Source organism: Polypterus senegalus, chromosome 8 (assembly GCF_016835505.1).
Source record: "Polypterus senegalus isolate Bchr_013 chromosome 8, ASM1683550v1, whole genome shotgun sequence".
Lineage (NCBI taxonomy): Eukaryota > Metazoa > Chordata > Cladistia > Polypteriformes > Polypteridae > Polypterus > Polypterus senegalus.
The window spans coordinates 86,670,238-86,683,736 of NC_053161.1; the positions used below are offsets into that span (position 1 = coordinate 86,670,238).

The following is a 13,499-nucleotide window of genomic DNA, read 5'->3' on the forward strand; positions in this document are numbered from 1 at the left end:
TCGTCTGTATTTCACATATAGCATTTAGCATGAAATGAAGCACTCACAATTTGTCTGATGAAGGAAATCATGTACTTTACGAAAATGGAGCACTATAATAATGAATGAGCAATCTGTTTTTTTATTAAGCATTAACAATTTCTCCTTAAAATAAAGATGAATTACTCAGCTTACCTTGACCTACTAATGTGACATTTTGATACAGTATCAATAAATTCAAGCCAGTAATGAATGATCTGTTTAAACATTTCCTTGCTGCATATTACTGATCTTTCTACATTAGGCAAAAATGTGCAAATGTTATACCATAATTTTGTTGCCTTGACAACTAAATTGCATTTAGATCATGTAATATCTAAGATTTTCTTTAAGAAATGCAGTAAATGGGAGCAGAAATGAAACTCTTCAGTTTAGTACACTGTATATTCAAAATCGATTAATCCATTCATTCATTTATTAGTAAACATTTTAATGAGAGGGGATTAGGGTTTCTCTCCATACACAGTATAACACCACAGAGCCCAAATCTATACAAAAATGGTTTGTTATTTTGATTTTACAAGAGAAAAAGGAAGAAAACAAAGTACAAACAAACAGTAGGAAATTTAGCCAAACCGTTTTTGGATTTTAATAGCACAAATGGAAACGGCAACAGAGTATCTGGAGTTTTCAAGTGTTAAATTATGATGTCTCATTCCTTCAGTAATGTAACAGAAACACGGCATCATAATGTCTACCTAGGCTTTAAAACCCCAGGATAAGACAGTGTCCTAGGGGAAAAGACAATGAGGGTCTTGCAGATACAGTATTTAACATTGTCTCTGAAATCCTAAAAATGAAGTGGCCACTCTGGATCAGTTTTGTTATTAATGGGTATCCATAGTTTGGTGAAAAAGTAAGTGAATGGAAATAAAATACAGGGACACACATCTTTTGAGAAATGATTCATTTACTTGTGGCCATAGCTATTAACTGTACTCCTCCACTGTCACTCAAACTGATTATAAAAGGAAAAAATATTCAAAATTAGTTGAAAAAAGTGTGACTTTTAATAATTATTTATATCTTAAATTACACAGCAACAGGGAGACATTCTATCATACTATTATAATGGTCACACTAAGATGGGTACTAGCACTGACCAGTGTCCAGAATTGGAGGTAATGCTTCATGTGAGACGTATACTTGACCAAACAAATAATTTAGGTTTTGAAGCAGGTTTTGCTTTTGAGTCTGTGAGTTCAGTGATGCCTTTGTAGTTTAGTGAATAACATAATGACTTGTAGAGCAACCTCTGTCACTGACTTGTTCCACCTTAGAAGAAAAACTTTAATTAACCTCTGACGCTCTAAAAATACAACCTGTTTGAATGAGTTTGCTTCCTAGTTTACATTGAAAAGAACGGGTATGAAAAAAAGGTTATATTTTTTAATTTTTAGAGACTACTATCGCTAATTAAAAATGTACAAATTTTAAAAGCACTGCAGATTTCATTTTGAGTTCTACCTACAAGAGAGCCCAGAAAAAAATAGGACAATATACTGTACATGCTTTAAATATTAAAAGATTCTCAAACGATTGCTTATGATACATTTTTTTTAAAATAGGGTGAACCTGGTTTAGAGGGCCAGAAAGGAGAAAAAGGAGATCCGGGACTGACAGTAAGTAAGATTGTTCACTCAGTCACATATTTAGATTAGATGAATAATAATACACATTCCCAGCTTTTATGCTGCATGGACTTATAATCATATTACTCAAATAAGGTCTAAATTATAAAATACAAATTGGAAAATAATTAATCCAATTTGTGCATCATGTTGGCACAGTGATTAATACTTCTAATGTAGGTGTCATCATGTGAAGCTTGGAAACAAAGAGGAATGAAATAAGAATGTTTATGTTAGGTAGAATGCCCCATCAGGGCTGGGTGGTCTTTTGGCCTTGGAACCCCTGCAGATTTTGTTTTTTCTCCAGCTTAACTCAAGGTCCTCCCAGACTCATCTTTAGAGACTTACATGATATTGTATATACTGTAAGGATGCTACTCTTCTGCTTGATATTTGTATGTTTTTTTAAATTGTATATATTTGTTTGATTTTTTCTTTGTTACTTATTCTTTATATTATTGCCTAATCTTAATTGTTTTTCTTTTCTTTTTGACATCTTGTAAAGCACTTTGAGCTACATTGTTTGTATGAAAATGTGCTATATAAATAAACGTTGTTGGTGGTCTGGGTTTATATCCCTGCCTAAGCAGTCGTTTTTTGTGATATTTTTGCATATTCTCTCCATCCTATAATGTGCATTTTAGGTTGTTTGCATTTTGTAGGTAGGGCTGCGTTGCCATATGACTGCAAAGGAAAAAATGTTAAAGATTATTTCTGTGCCAAAAATGAAAGAAGCTTAAAGATACAACATGTCAGCTATATAGCGTTCATCAGTTATGAGTGAAGAAAACTGTACTAAAGAAACATTGTGTATTTAATCTTTTCTCTTTTTTCAGCTTGGAAATAGCTTATTATGTTGTTTGGTGGTATGAGTGAGTATTGTCACGATATGTCTGCCACCTAAACACAAAATGACGCCCAACCTCAGAAATCTAGTCTCAGGCTCACTAAAGCCTGGAAGCCAAAATCAGTGCTCCTATGTCAGTAAAGATCACACCTCATTCATAGTACAGATGATAAGAAACACTGAAGAACTCAGTCCAAATTAATGGCCAAGGGCAGATTCATCAGCTGAAATGTCACAGACCCTACAACAAGTTTAAGTTTTCCCAAAGTCAGCAAGGAGTGTATCTTTTAGTTGGGCTTATATTTTTCATACCATTTTCTGTGAATCAGAGTTATTTAGATTTACATAAAGATAAGTTAAAAACAAGTGCTTTAAGAAGCAGAATACTATAGTTTATTGATAAGCAAAAGAATTATAGAAATAATATAATTGCTTATAATTAAACACAGATGAGAGAGACAAGACCAAAACGTACAACAAAAGAAATGGTTTGTTTTAAGTTAATTCAGTGGTTTACTAGAGGAATCCAGCCCTCTTGTTATAAGTCAGTGAGTAACTAATTTTCTATACTATTTGAAAAGGGAAAAAATAAAATTGTCACTTAGTGGAACTGTTAAAAACTTTTTTGCAATATGGAAAGATCTAATTAATAACATTTTAGAATATCTTTTTTGTTCTTTTTAAAGATTTGTTGCTGTTGTTGGTTCTCCTCTCTTTTTGTCAGGTGGGGGTTGAATTCTGGTTTGTTATGTTTGATTTGATTGTATGGAATGTTAGTTTTTTCAAATAAAATCAATAAAAAAATAAGTTAATTTAGTGATTTTTCAATTTTTTCAGAAGAGTAGGAATTCAGATTTATGATTTTAAGAGATTTTTAAGAAAACATTTCTGTATTACTACAGAAAATAAATTCACAGAAAGAAAATTTTAATATTATGTTGCATACATATGGCGTTGTGGAAAAAAACAAAATATGAGAATAAAACTAAATAAAATGTCATACCATAATATTAACATACATAAGCAAATGATTATAATCAGCTTGATTTCAAGAATTAGGGAGCAATATGAGAATCATACATAACATTACCCAAAAACACAAAAATTCACAAATTAATCACATCATAACACACTAAACCTGACAGGGGGACTGTTTGACCACTAAGAATGAAGGTAGGAAGTGCTGGCTGGAGCTCAGTTCTCTGTCAGTCATCAACTAGAAAGCAACCTGGGAATGGACAGTGGAAATGTGCCTTGGAGACCTGAGTCTTTAAAGCCAGCTGATGACCTAGGGGTGCCTGAATTGCCAGGGACTACTAGAAAGAGTTCTAGATTTGGCCCTCTAACCCATTTAGGGCTGCACCTGAAAATGATCCAAGTACATTGCTGGAAGTGACCCCAACTGGTGATATAAAGCTAAATTCATAATCAAGACACTTTCAGTCTAACCTCATGAGGTGCGTCAGTGAAAAATTTCAATTGATGGAAAGAAAAAGAGAGGGAAGGTGAGAGAGAGAAAGACAGAGAGAGAGAGAGAGAGTGTGTGGAGTGCGGTACTTTTAAGTGGGCAAATGTGAAAGTCTCTCCTCCTTGTGGAAAGAAGAATCAAGTCAGATCCACAGAGGCAGCAATTGCTGTCATTTTCTTTGCCTTTGTTGCTTTACATTCTCCAGGTGTTTACTTCCTAGTTTTAATGTTGATTTTTGTTGACTTCCTGAATTTATACTAGATGCAAAGATTTATAACAAGGGGTCCCTACTATAACATTGTCTTCCATTTGGAAAACATTAGGTTCTGAATTCCAATTAGGTACAAGGCTCACAGATCTAGAGCTTAGAGGAACAGGACACATGGTGAGGGAGACAAATGTGGATGAAATGACAGTGAATGAAAGAGAAATAGAGAGGAAGCTGCTTTTCTATTTTTTGTGAGCTATTTACCTTCTGATTATTAGATCTGAATTGATACCACTGTGCAAGCTGCCAGAGTCTGCAAATGTTAATATCTAGAATAAGAATAGGCATGTCCAATGGACTCAGAGCTGACTGCAAAGATCCAAAATGGACAACCTGTAGAGGGTTATATAAACGAATGCTCAGGTACACTCACAGAGATCAGATACCAGAAGGAGAATGTGAATGACTGAGCTACTAATACCAAAACTATATCCAAGAATCAACAGTCATATAAGGCGACCAAGAGATCCTAATGATAAGTTTTTATTCTTCCCCTAACTAAAACCAAAACAGATTTTGATTTTTCAAGTTAATCCAAAAGAGTGCATTACCCTAGCAACTTAAATTGCTTTGCCTGGTTGGCGTCACATGTCAGTTCGCTAGCAGAACATGTTTCATAAGGGATACTGTTGTTAACAACAACATCACAGCATACAGGAAAAAAAAAACAAAATATCACAATGATGATGTCGCTAACAAAATGATAAAATTTACAGGAACAAAATCACGTTTACAAGAGGAAAAGATTACCTCTAGTTCACGAGGTCAACATATTCAACTACATTTCATTCCTGGTATCTTTTGGTCTGGCTAGAATGTCAGAATCATGATTTAACATATTACCATTACTGTTATAACATTAAACTGTTGGCTGAATGTATGTTCTGCTCAACAGTTCATAATTATTTTCTATGTAAATTGAAAATAGTAGTATTGGAAGAACATAAAGCAGCTGCCTTTGTTAAATAAAGCAGGGTCTACATGAATATTTTGTGTTTGTTGTATTATCTCAGAAGTCCTTTTGGGCCACTGAAAGTCAACAAGATAATGTTTGAGGACTTGTTGAACATGTCCTTTAATTGTGGCTTTAGGAGGCAGCCATAATCTCTCATCGTTCTTTGTGAGTGAAAGGTCTGGAAAAGTCTAAGCAAGCAGATACATCTGTACACAATTCACCTTAATATGATGACAGTTTTTAATGCATTACTACACATTTTCCTTTGTCCAAGAAAATGTGATTCACTTCAAACCATTCTTTCTGATGTATCTATTAAGGAGAATTTCAGTGACACGTGTTGGTCCAACTATTAGTAAAAAACATTTATACAGGAAAGGCCATGTAGGTTAATACAATATCGGTAGATTCTGTGTTTATTTTTTACCTTTAGTTTAGCATCTGGCGTCATGAAAAAAATCATTAGTGCCTTTAAACTTGCTTTCTTCATGTGTACTGGAGAAGAAGAAAGGCATAGTGGTATATGCCAAAGAAAGTTCCCTATTGTGCTAGAGAGACGGTAATCACTGTCCATATTTGGGTCTTCAGTTTTCCTAGGGTAAACAGGGATACCAAGGGCCATGGATATGGACCTGTTGCTCCAGAATGAAATGTTACCCTGCTCCTGGCATAAATATATTGGGGAGCAGGACTGGAGGAAATAAAGCCACCGCTAGTTTAGAACTTTTTGAGGGTAAATTTGGTAACTTAAGTGCTGATTAGAGCTTGACAGATTCAAGGAAGAGCTACTAGGGGTGTGAAAAGAGAAGTATAGCAGGTGTTTGAGAGGAATGTTGGCTGCAGTACTAAGGAAAAAGCTGGATCAGCCATTCTACTGGTAGGCCCATAAGGAACTGCAGGTTTAATGTTGTTTCTTCTGTTACTCTGTATTTTGTGTTCTACTTTTTTTAAACCCTTGTATTTATTTTGTGTACTTAAAGTTATAATGTCAAGTGTTTTCTTCTTTGAAAATGTGGTTTATGTATAAATCAGGTTTATATCATTTAAAATAGTAGTTTGAACCACAAATCATCCATCTCTCAAATTGTCAACAATGAATAAAACACTTTTTGCAAGAGTGTTAACTAAGAATGCTGAGAAGGAAAGAATAATGTGTGTTATTATAGTAAGCCATTCCATTGCTGTGCAGGATTCTGTAGAGTTTAGTCACTTCTTGATACTTTGTACTGGGGTGCCTGTTCCTTCGCTACAGGAGATATTTTACAAACGCAGTGTCCACAAGGCCTGCTGCATTTTGCAGGACCCCTTACACCCCTCACATGGACTTTTCACACTTCTGCCATCCAAGAGAAGATACCGCAGCAACAAAGCCATATACAGTATGCCAGGCTGCAGGATAGTTTTTACCCCAAGCTGTCAGACTCCTTAACACCAGGCTGCCCCCTGGGATCTTCCACAAGACTAGTGTGCATGTAGAAAAGGACTGAAAATCTCATACTGACCTTTAAGTATTTTACGCACTGCACTTTGACATTCTTTGATATCCTTCTTCTGTGAAACATTCTGACCTGTCATTGTTTACATGTATCTAAAACAACTATTATCATACACTGATAATTTCTGTATTATATATACCTATTATTTATTTATTTATTATATTACATATTTATTGACTATATTTATGTATCTAGATTGCATAATACCATACATTGCATCAATGTTCATATTCCTTACTACACGTCAATATTGCTGCTCCTTCTTTGTCTTGTCTTTGCACAATGTCTTGTCTTGTTTGTGTTTTAATTTTAAATTTTAATTTTAATTCTATTTTTAATTTAATTTAAATTTTTTTATTTGCACTTAATGTTGTTATACTGTGGACACTGAGCTTCGCAATTTCATCTATCTGTATACTTGTATATGGTTGAGATGACAAGAAAGTTCGCTTTGACTTTTGACTTTGACTTGACTTTTGCATTGTGTGCCGCAAACACATCATATGGGATATTTCCATCTTCAAACTTATTTACCAGTAAATAGGCTAAAAGGGAGAGACAAAAAACCAAGTTGCACAACAGAGAGATGCTAAACATTTACATTTAGCTCTGAAGCCTTCATCACAAATGTTCAGAAGAGTAAACAAGAGACAGGATGTTGATGTAACAGGGGGTGAGGGAAAAATGATCACAATTAAAGATAAGAGGTCAATGTACGGTGAAAAGAAATAGGAAAAAATTAAATAGAAGATTTAGAGATTAGCTGATTGCCAAGTGTTGGATGAATACAGAATCTTTTCTCAAAATAACATTGACCATCACTGTTTTTTCCTATATTTTGCTATACTACTACACATTTTATTAAACTGTGTTGTAATTCTAAGATATACGTTTTAAAATAAACTTACAGACATTTCACAATAGTTGATTAATTGTTAGCTAATGGATAAACAACTGTGCAGGGAGAGCAATTAAAATGTTCTGTTTCCATGACATCAAAAGTTAAGCGTTGGTGTTTTTTCCCCCTAAGAATAAGTAATTCCTTGCGGTTTTGCTGTGGATTGTGCTTACATTTAATTTTAGAAAAATAGCCAAATGTGAACAATGTTGAAAGTTACATGCTGCATGCCTATTATACCTTACGCTACAAAGGCGAATTTTATTTATGCTCTTATTCTGTCATCAGAACATGTTGTCTTTCTATGAAAAATTAAGAAACTCTTTAAAAATCATTTACCATTAGAGTCTTATTTAACTAAAAATTATTTAATTGTAATTTGGGTTTCATAATAGTTTACTGAGGTATTTTTATCTTGTTAAGAATCAAATTATCATAATAGGTTTCCAGTCTACTTAATTTTGTATAAAACCAGTTTCACAGACAGGAAGTGTAACATTTATCAATGTATTTATCTATTTATTTGCTTAATGTGGGATTTTGTTTAAATTTGATTTTGCTTTATTTTTCTTGCCTTCTCCATTCTGATGGACATTGGCTTTGAGCTTGACACTTTTATTTGACCAGGCTCAAAATAAATTTTAATGAATCGAAGGTTAATCCTAATTCACAAAACTGATGCAAACTATTTACATTATTTTATTGAACATCAAATTAATTTCTTATGTAGCATTATTCACTCATTAGTTTCAGAATGCATACAAAGATTTATTAATACAACATTGAAACAGTGAAATATACATACACATTTTACACGCTTAAACACACATAGCAAGGTAAGCAATTGTATAGAAAGTAATATTTTAGTTAACATTTGAGAAATGTCAGGGTAGCATAAATTCAAAATAAGAAATGGAATGACCAGTTTACACCAGATGCTAAGAAAATACCAAATTCATTAAACCAAACTCTTTAAAAAACAAACCTCTGGGGGTCCAATGGCAAAGTCACAGCTCTGTTGGCCTGGGCCCTCTTCTAGGCAGTTTACAGTCTCATAGACCACATACTAAAGTAAAATAAGAAATCTTTTGCTATATCAGCAATCATTGATTCGTAAGGTACCAAAACACTCATAACATTCTATGGACTGAAACGCTAACTTAACCAAAGCTCTTGTGGTATCACCTGCCACATATTTGTAACAGTATGAAAAATGTGTCTTAAACAAGTAGAAAATGAGAGAACCAGACTGGAAAAACAAAAAAGAAGTCAAGTATAAACTAGGGGTTCTAATATTAAATGAGCCAGAAAGAAAAATAGATTGTTAGAAGTTCAAAACATTGAGTTAAAACTCAAAATCCAAAAGGAAAGCCAAATGTCCTAAACCTGTCTGTGAGCCTTTCCCTGTCAAAAGTTTTTAGTTTTTTTCATAGTTAATCTAAGACTTGAACATCAGTCTCTGAGTATCGCCACATTTTATCAACGTTTATTACAGTATTATGTTATTAAGGATTTATTAGTTCTTTGTTTTATGTACCTTGTTTTCTTTATGTTTAGCCTTAGCTGTGGGAAGCCCCAAGGCTTGTATATGTTTGGTGGAAAACTAAATTCCAAGTGATGAGGTATTAGATGTCCTACTGTTGTTCAGCTCTCCTTCTCTTTTTTTTGAAAATTGTTTGTTAATTTTTTTTTATTAATTAAAGGCTTTATTTAATATTTTAAATGGTTCATTCCCCCCTTTAAATTTCCAGCTTGGCCCGTTTTGGCCAGTGCAGACCATAAAGCTTTGTGGCATTGCCAATGTGTGCACCAAGAGTGGAACTCTGTCAACACAATGATCTATAATTTATTTACTTATTGCTAGTTTATGGCTCTTTGTTTTATTTTGTTTGTGGTATCCAATACTTTTATGTTTTTAGTTGTTTGAAGCATGGTGGCGCAGTGGTTAAAACTGCAGCCTCAGAGCTCAAATCAAATGTTTGGTAACCATAAGTGGTCCAGCATAGTTGGCCTACTTTATCCCTAGCCCTCATGGACACATAAAAGACCACTGCACCATTATATTTAACTCAGAACTAGTTGAGTTCCTCTTTCCACATTGACTTTAATGTGGCAGATATCGTTAACATTTCCGTGATTTCACTGAACTCATGGCAACGCCAACTCCTCAGTATTCACTCATCACTGGTACTACCTCAGTTAACAATCTCAATTTTCTGAGAATGAATGTCCATTATAAGGAATTTGGAATAAAACACGACATGGCACACATGCAGTGCAGTGCAAGTCATTGCACAATCGCCCTATACTGAATAGTCATCAGTACTTCACTTGGAGCATATTGTAACATGAAGTTATTATGCATAAGTGCTTAGGTATTTCACATGTACGCTACTTATTATAATATTTCTGTAAGTAAAAATATTATTTACACAGTATGTTACAGAAATATTAAGCAGTATCTTTAGAAACTTAAATACAGATTATGGAGTTGGAAGGTGGATATCAGAAACATTTGGGATCGCAGCCAGTCATGAAAGGAACTGATGAAGCATGTGGAAGAGGAAGCATGGCTACGTGGCTAGAGAGCACTCACTGGAAGCAGGAGGCATTTCTCCTCTACAAAAATCCATTGGCCTCAGTGTGTTCAGCTCATGGAGTAATTGAAAATGAGACAGATGGCGTTGCCTCTGGCCCTGAACAATGTGAAGCAGAGTCAGTGCTCTGAATGTGCAGGCAGGGGATAAGACAGATGAGAGTGCATGAAATGGCATGGACGGAGCTGTGGAATATCCAGGGGGATACAATATGTATTCATATTATCTGTCTCAGATAAAAAAAATACGTTTCTTATAATGAAGTAAAGTCCTGACCTGCTCCTGTCTTGTTAATGTGTTAATGTATTTTCAATATTGTACCTTATGGGTTAACTTTATAGTTGTAGGATAAAAAAAAAAGAATTTAAAGGAAATATCATACATTTTTTGAGTTAGTATTATTTACCATGCATGATTTCTGTGTATCCTTTTTTATTTACTGAGTGTGTGGGATTTACTTTGAAGACTCACTCACAAGTGATTGTGGCAAGACTTGTATCAGCACAAAAACCACAAAATGAATGGCTCATTCTGCTTGAAGAATATTTGTTTGGACAAACCCAGTCCTCTTTCCAAACTTTGCAAAGAGAAAATGGCAATAGTGTGCGGCCCATGTCAGTATAGTCTCTGTAATATTTGCCTGTCTGCGGTATGTTTTACATTTTCAAATAATTCTGTCGTCTAACTGTAGCCAAAATGGTGAAGCTGTGAAAAATGTATGCTAAATACTTGACAAATATCCTCTGTCATGAAACCTAAATACCTCCATTTTCCATGAGGAATTTTTTTCCATTTTAATGTCTAAGTTTCTCACCACTCTTGCTGTTTTATTAAATGGTTTGAATTGTTTCTTTTCTAAGGGAGAAAATCAATGAATACATATATTCGCTCTGTATACATAACCAGAGGCTCTGCCTATTCTATGGCCTCACCCCATAATTTACCTGTAACTATGTTATCTATCTATCTATCTATCTATGTTTGTATTAAATACTATCTCTCTATTATACAAAAAAATCATGCAACGATACAAGACTTTTTTCCTGCGACGAGACGTGATCTTTTGAAGAGAGACAGAGAGACAATTTCACATCCCGTGAGACGGTCAAGTCATGTCATACTTATAACCTTTGAAAGCAAGTCCCGTGATACACATGCAGAGCAGGTTAGAGAGAATGGAAGTAGTAAAATTCAAAAGTCTAAAAAAAATGAGAGTAAAGATTGCATTAGCGCAAAAAACAGAAAATACTCTGTGAAATAATGGAACAGCGAAAAGAGATTGAATAGTGTTTGAAGATGTCTGGGGGAGGAGAGAGACAAAAGGAGAGCTGCTGTACATGCTTTTAAACGTTCAAAGCGCTGCGCGACATGCAGATAACGTGGCACAACAGCAGCAGCAAGCCAGCAGCTGATCAAGCAGATGCGGCAAAAAAAAAAACTGTTATTTGTTTCCCATTGTATCACCGGTGAAGAGGGGTTTCGGAGGAGCGACCGCATCTCCTTGGGGTGCGTTCAGCCCCCCTCTTCACAATGGCGCTTAGCTTGCAAATTGAGAGGAGAACATATGCTGTCTGTGATGTATTGGAATATTTTAATATTTTCCTTTGTTTTATCTTTCTGAGTGAACAGCAAGAGAATGAAAAATTAAAATAAAATGAAAGTAAAAAAGCACATCCACACCTTAAAGTGGTTTACATTCCACCAAACCCAGATAATGGCATGGATTTTTTATTTTTGAAACTGGAGGTACAAAAAGTATTATTAATAATTTAAATCTTTTCATTGCTAAAATGAAAATGTAAAAAATTACAAGTTAATTGGAATTATGGCCATTTAGGTTTACAAATTTTACGTAAGGTAAATTATTAAACAACAAATAACATAAATTACAAAATGCAAGATTAAAAAGTGAGTTTCATCTTATTACAATGTATTTTATCCTTCAAAAACTGCACTATTTGCATAATCTGTAGCATATTCTACTGCTAAATTATGCACACATAGATTGTATTTTTCACCAATTTAGTAAAATGTCTGAATTAACTCATTGCACAGTTGTGGAAAAATAAGCATTCAAATTAAACTACAGGGACCTCTAAAATATTGTAAACCACTTTTGTGTGAAAACTGTATACAAGAATTATTGTAGAGTTTCATGCAGAAAGTATGAAGACTTGTTACTAAACCGCCTAGACATTTGACTAGGTTATCTTCACGTGGGTTTCTTCTGGTTGCCCCAGTTTCCTCCCACAGTCCAAGGACATGCAGCTTAGGTGAAATGGTGATGCTAAATAGGCCCTTGCGTGTGTGTGTGTGTGTTCACCCTGCAATGGGCTGGCACCCTGTCCAGGGATTATGTCTACCCTGTGCCATTTGCTTGCTGGGATAGCTCCAGTTGTATTGCAATTATGCTCTAGATAAATGGGTTTGGAAGATGGATGGATGGATGGTACATTTTAGGAACAGTCCTTTCAAAATAAGAACATTTTCAAACATGCCTGTTTTCAATATTGCAAGTTAGTAATCTTTGTGACTTGAACAGAAACAACCAAACAGAAATGTAACAGATGGGTACGACTGGAATCTGAAATGGCATAGGGTCAGCTGTGGAAGTAGGTTCCCTTTGGAGTTTAAAGTGCAAAACACAAAAAATGGAATTAATGTAGAAGATGAGACTCATGGAAACCTGTTATATAATTAACTGCATACGTGAGCTCTAGCATAGAAACGTTATGACAAAAGAAACAAAGAGAAAAAAAATCAGTTCCTGAAATATGGCCATAACATCATAAAGAAACACAGATAAAACAGTAGAATGTCCCTTTAAAATATTTAGCATTATTGTGCTTTATTTTCATCACAGCTAGTGTAAATGAAAAGAAACTGCTAAACTACTGATGTACAGTATTTTAGTGCACATGTTAATTACGACAGACTCATCATAAGTATTTTAATGCTACAGTATTTCTATCATTGAAAACACAGCATTAAAATTCACTGATGCAGAAACAAGTTTGATGATGCTGTTTTCCAACAAGAATACTAATATAATATGTTATTATTATTCATATATTTAATATAATAATATTAAACCTGTTTTAGAGTGACAACACAAGAAAACAGAATGATCAATTTTCATAATGCAAATACAGAAAGATTAAACATGTTTGCACATTACCAATGGTACAAAGTACATCTTAAGCCAAGTGGCACAATGGTAGGCAAAACTAATGAAATTGGCTAAAAGTGCCCTTTGAGCAAGTGGTAGATCAGAAGACCTCCTGAATTCTTTGGAGACCT

General features: G+C 34.4%; 1 protein-coding gene across 1 annotated transcript in view; it reads left to right on the forward strand.

The window, feature by feature from the left end:
* The window catches only part of LOC120534099 (collagen alpha-1(VII) chain-like), a 171,292-nt gene that overhangs the window by 128,521 nt on the left and 29,272 nt on the right, over positions 1–13,499 (forward strand). Inside the window, exon 28 of the mRNA XM_039761371.1 lies at positions 1,608–1,661. Coding sequence (XP_039617305.1) covers positions 1,608–1,661 — 54 coding nt within the window. The remainder of the gene's footprint in view (positions 1–1,607; positions 1,662–13,499) is intronic.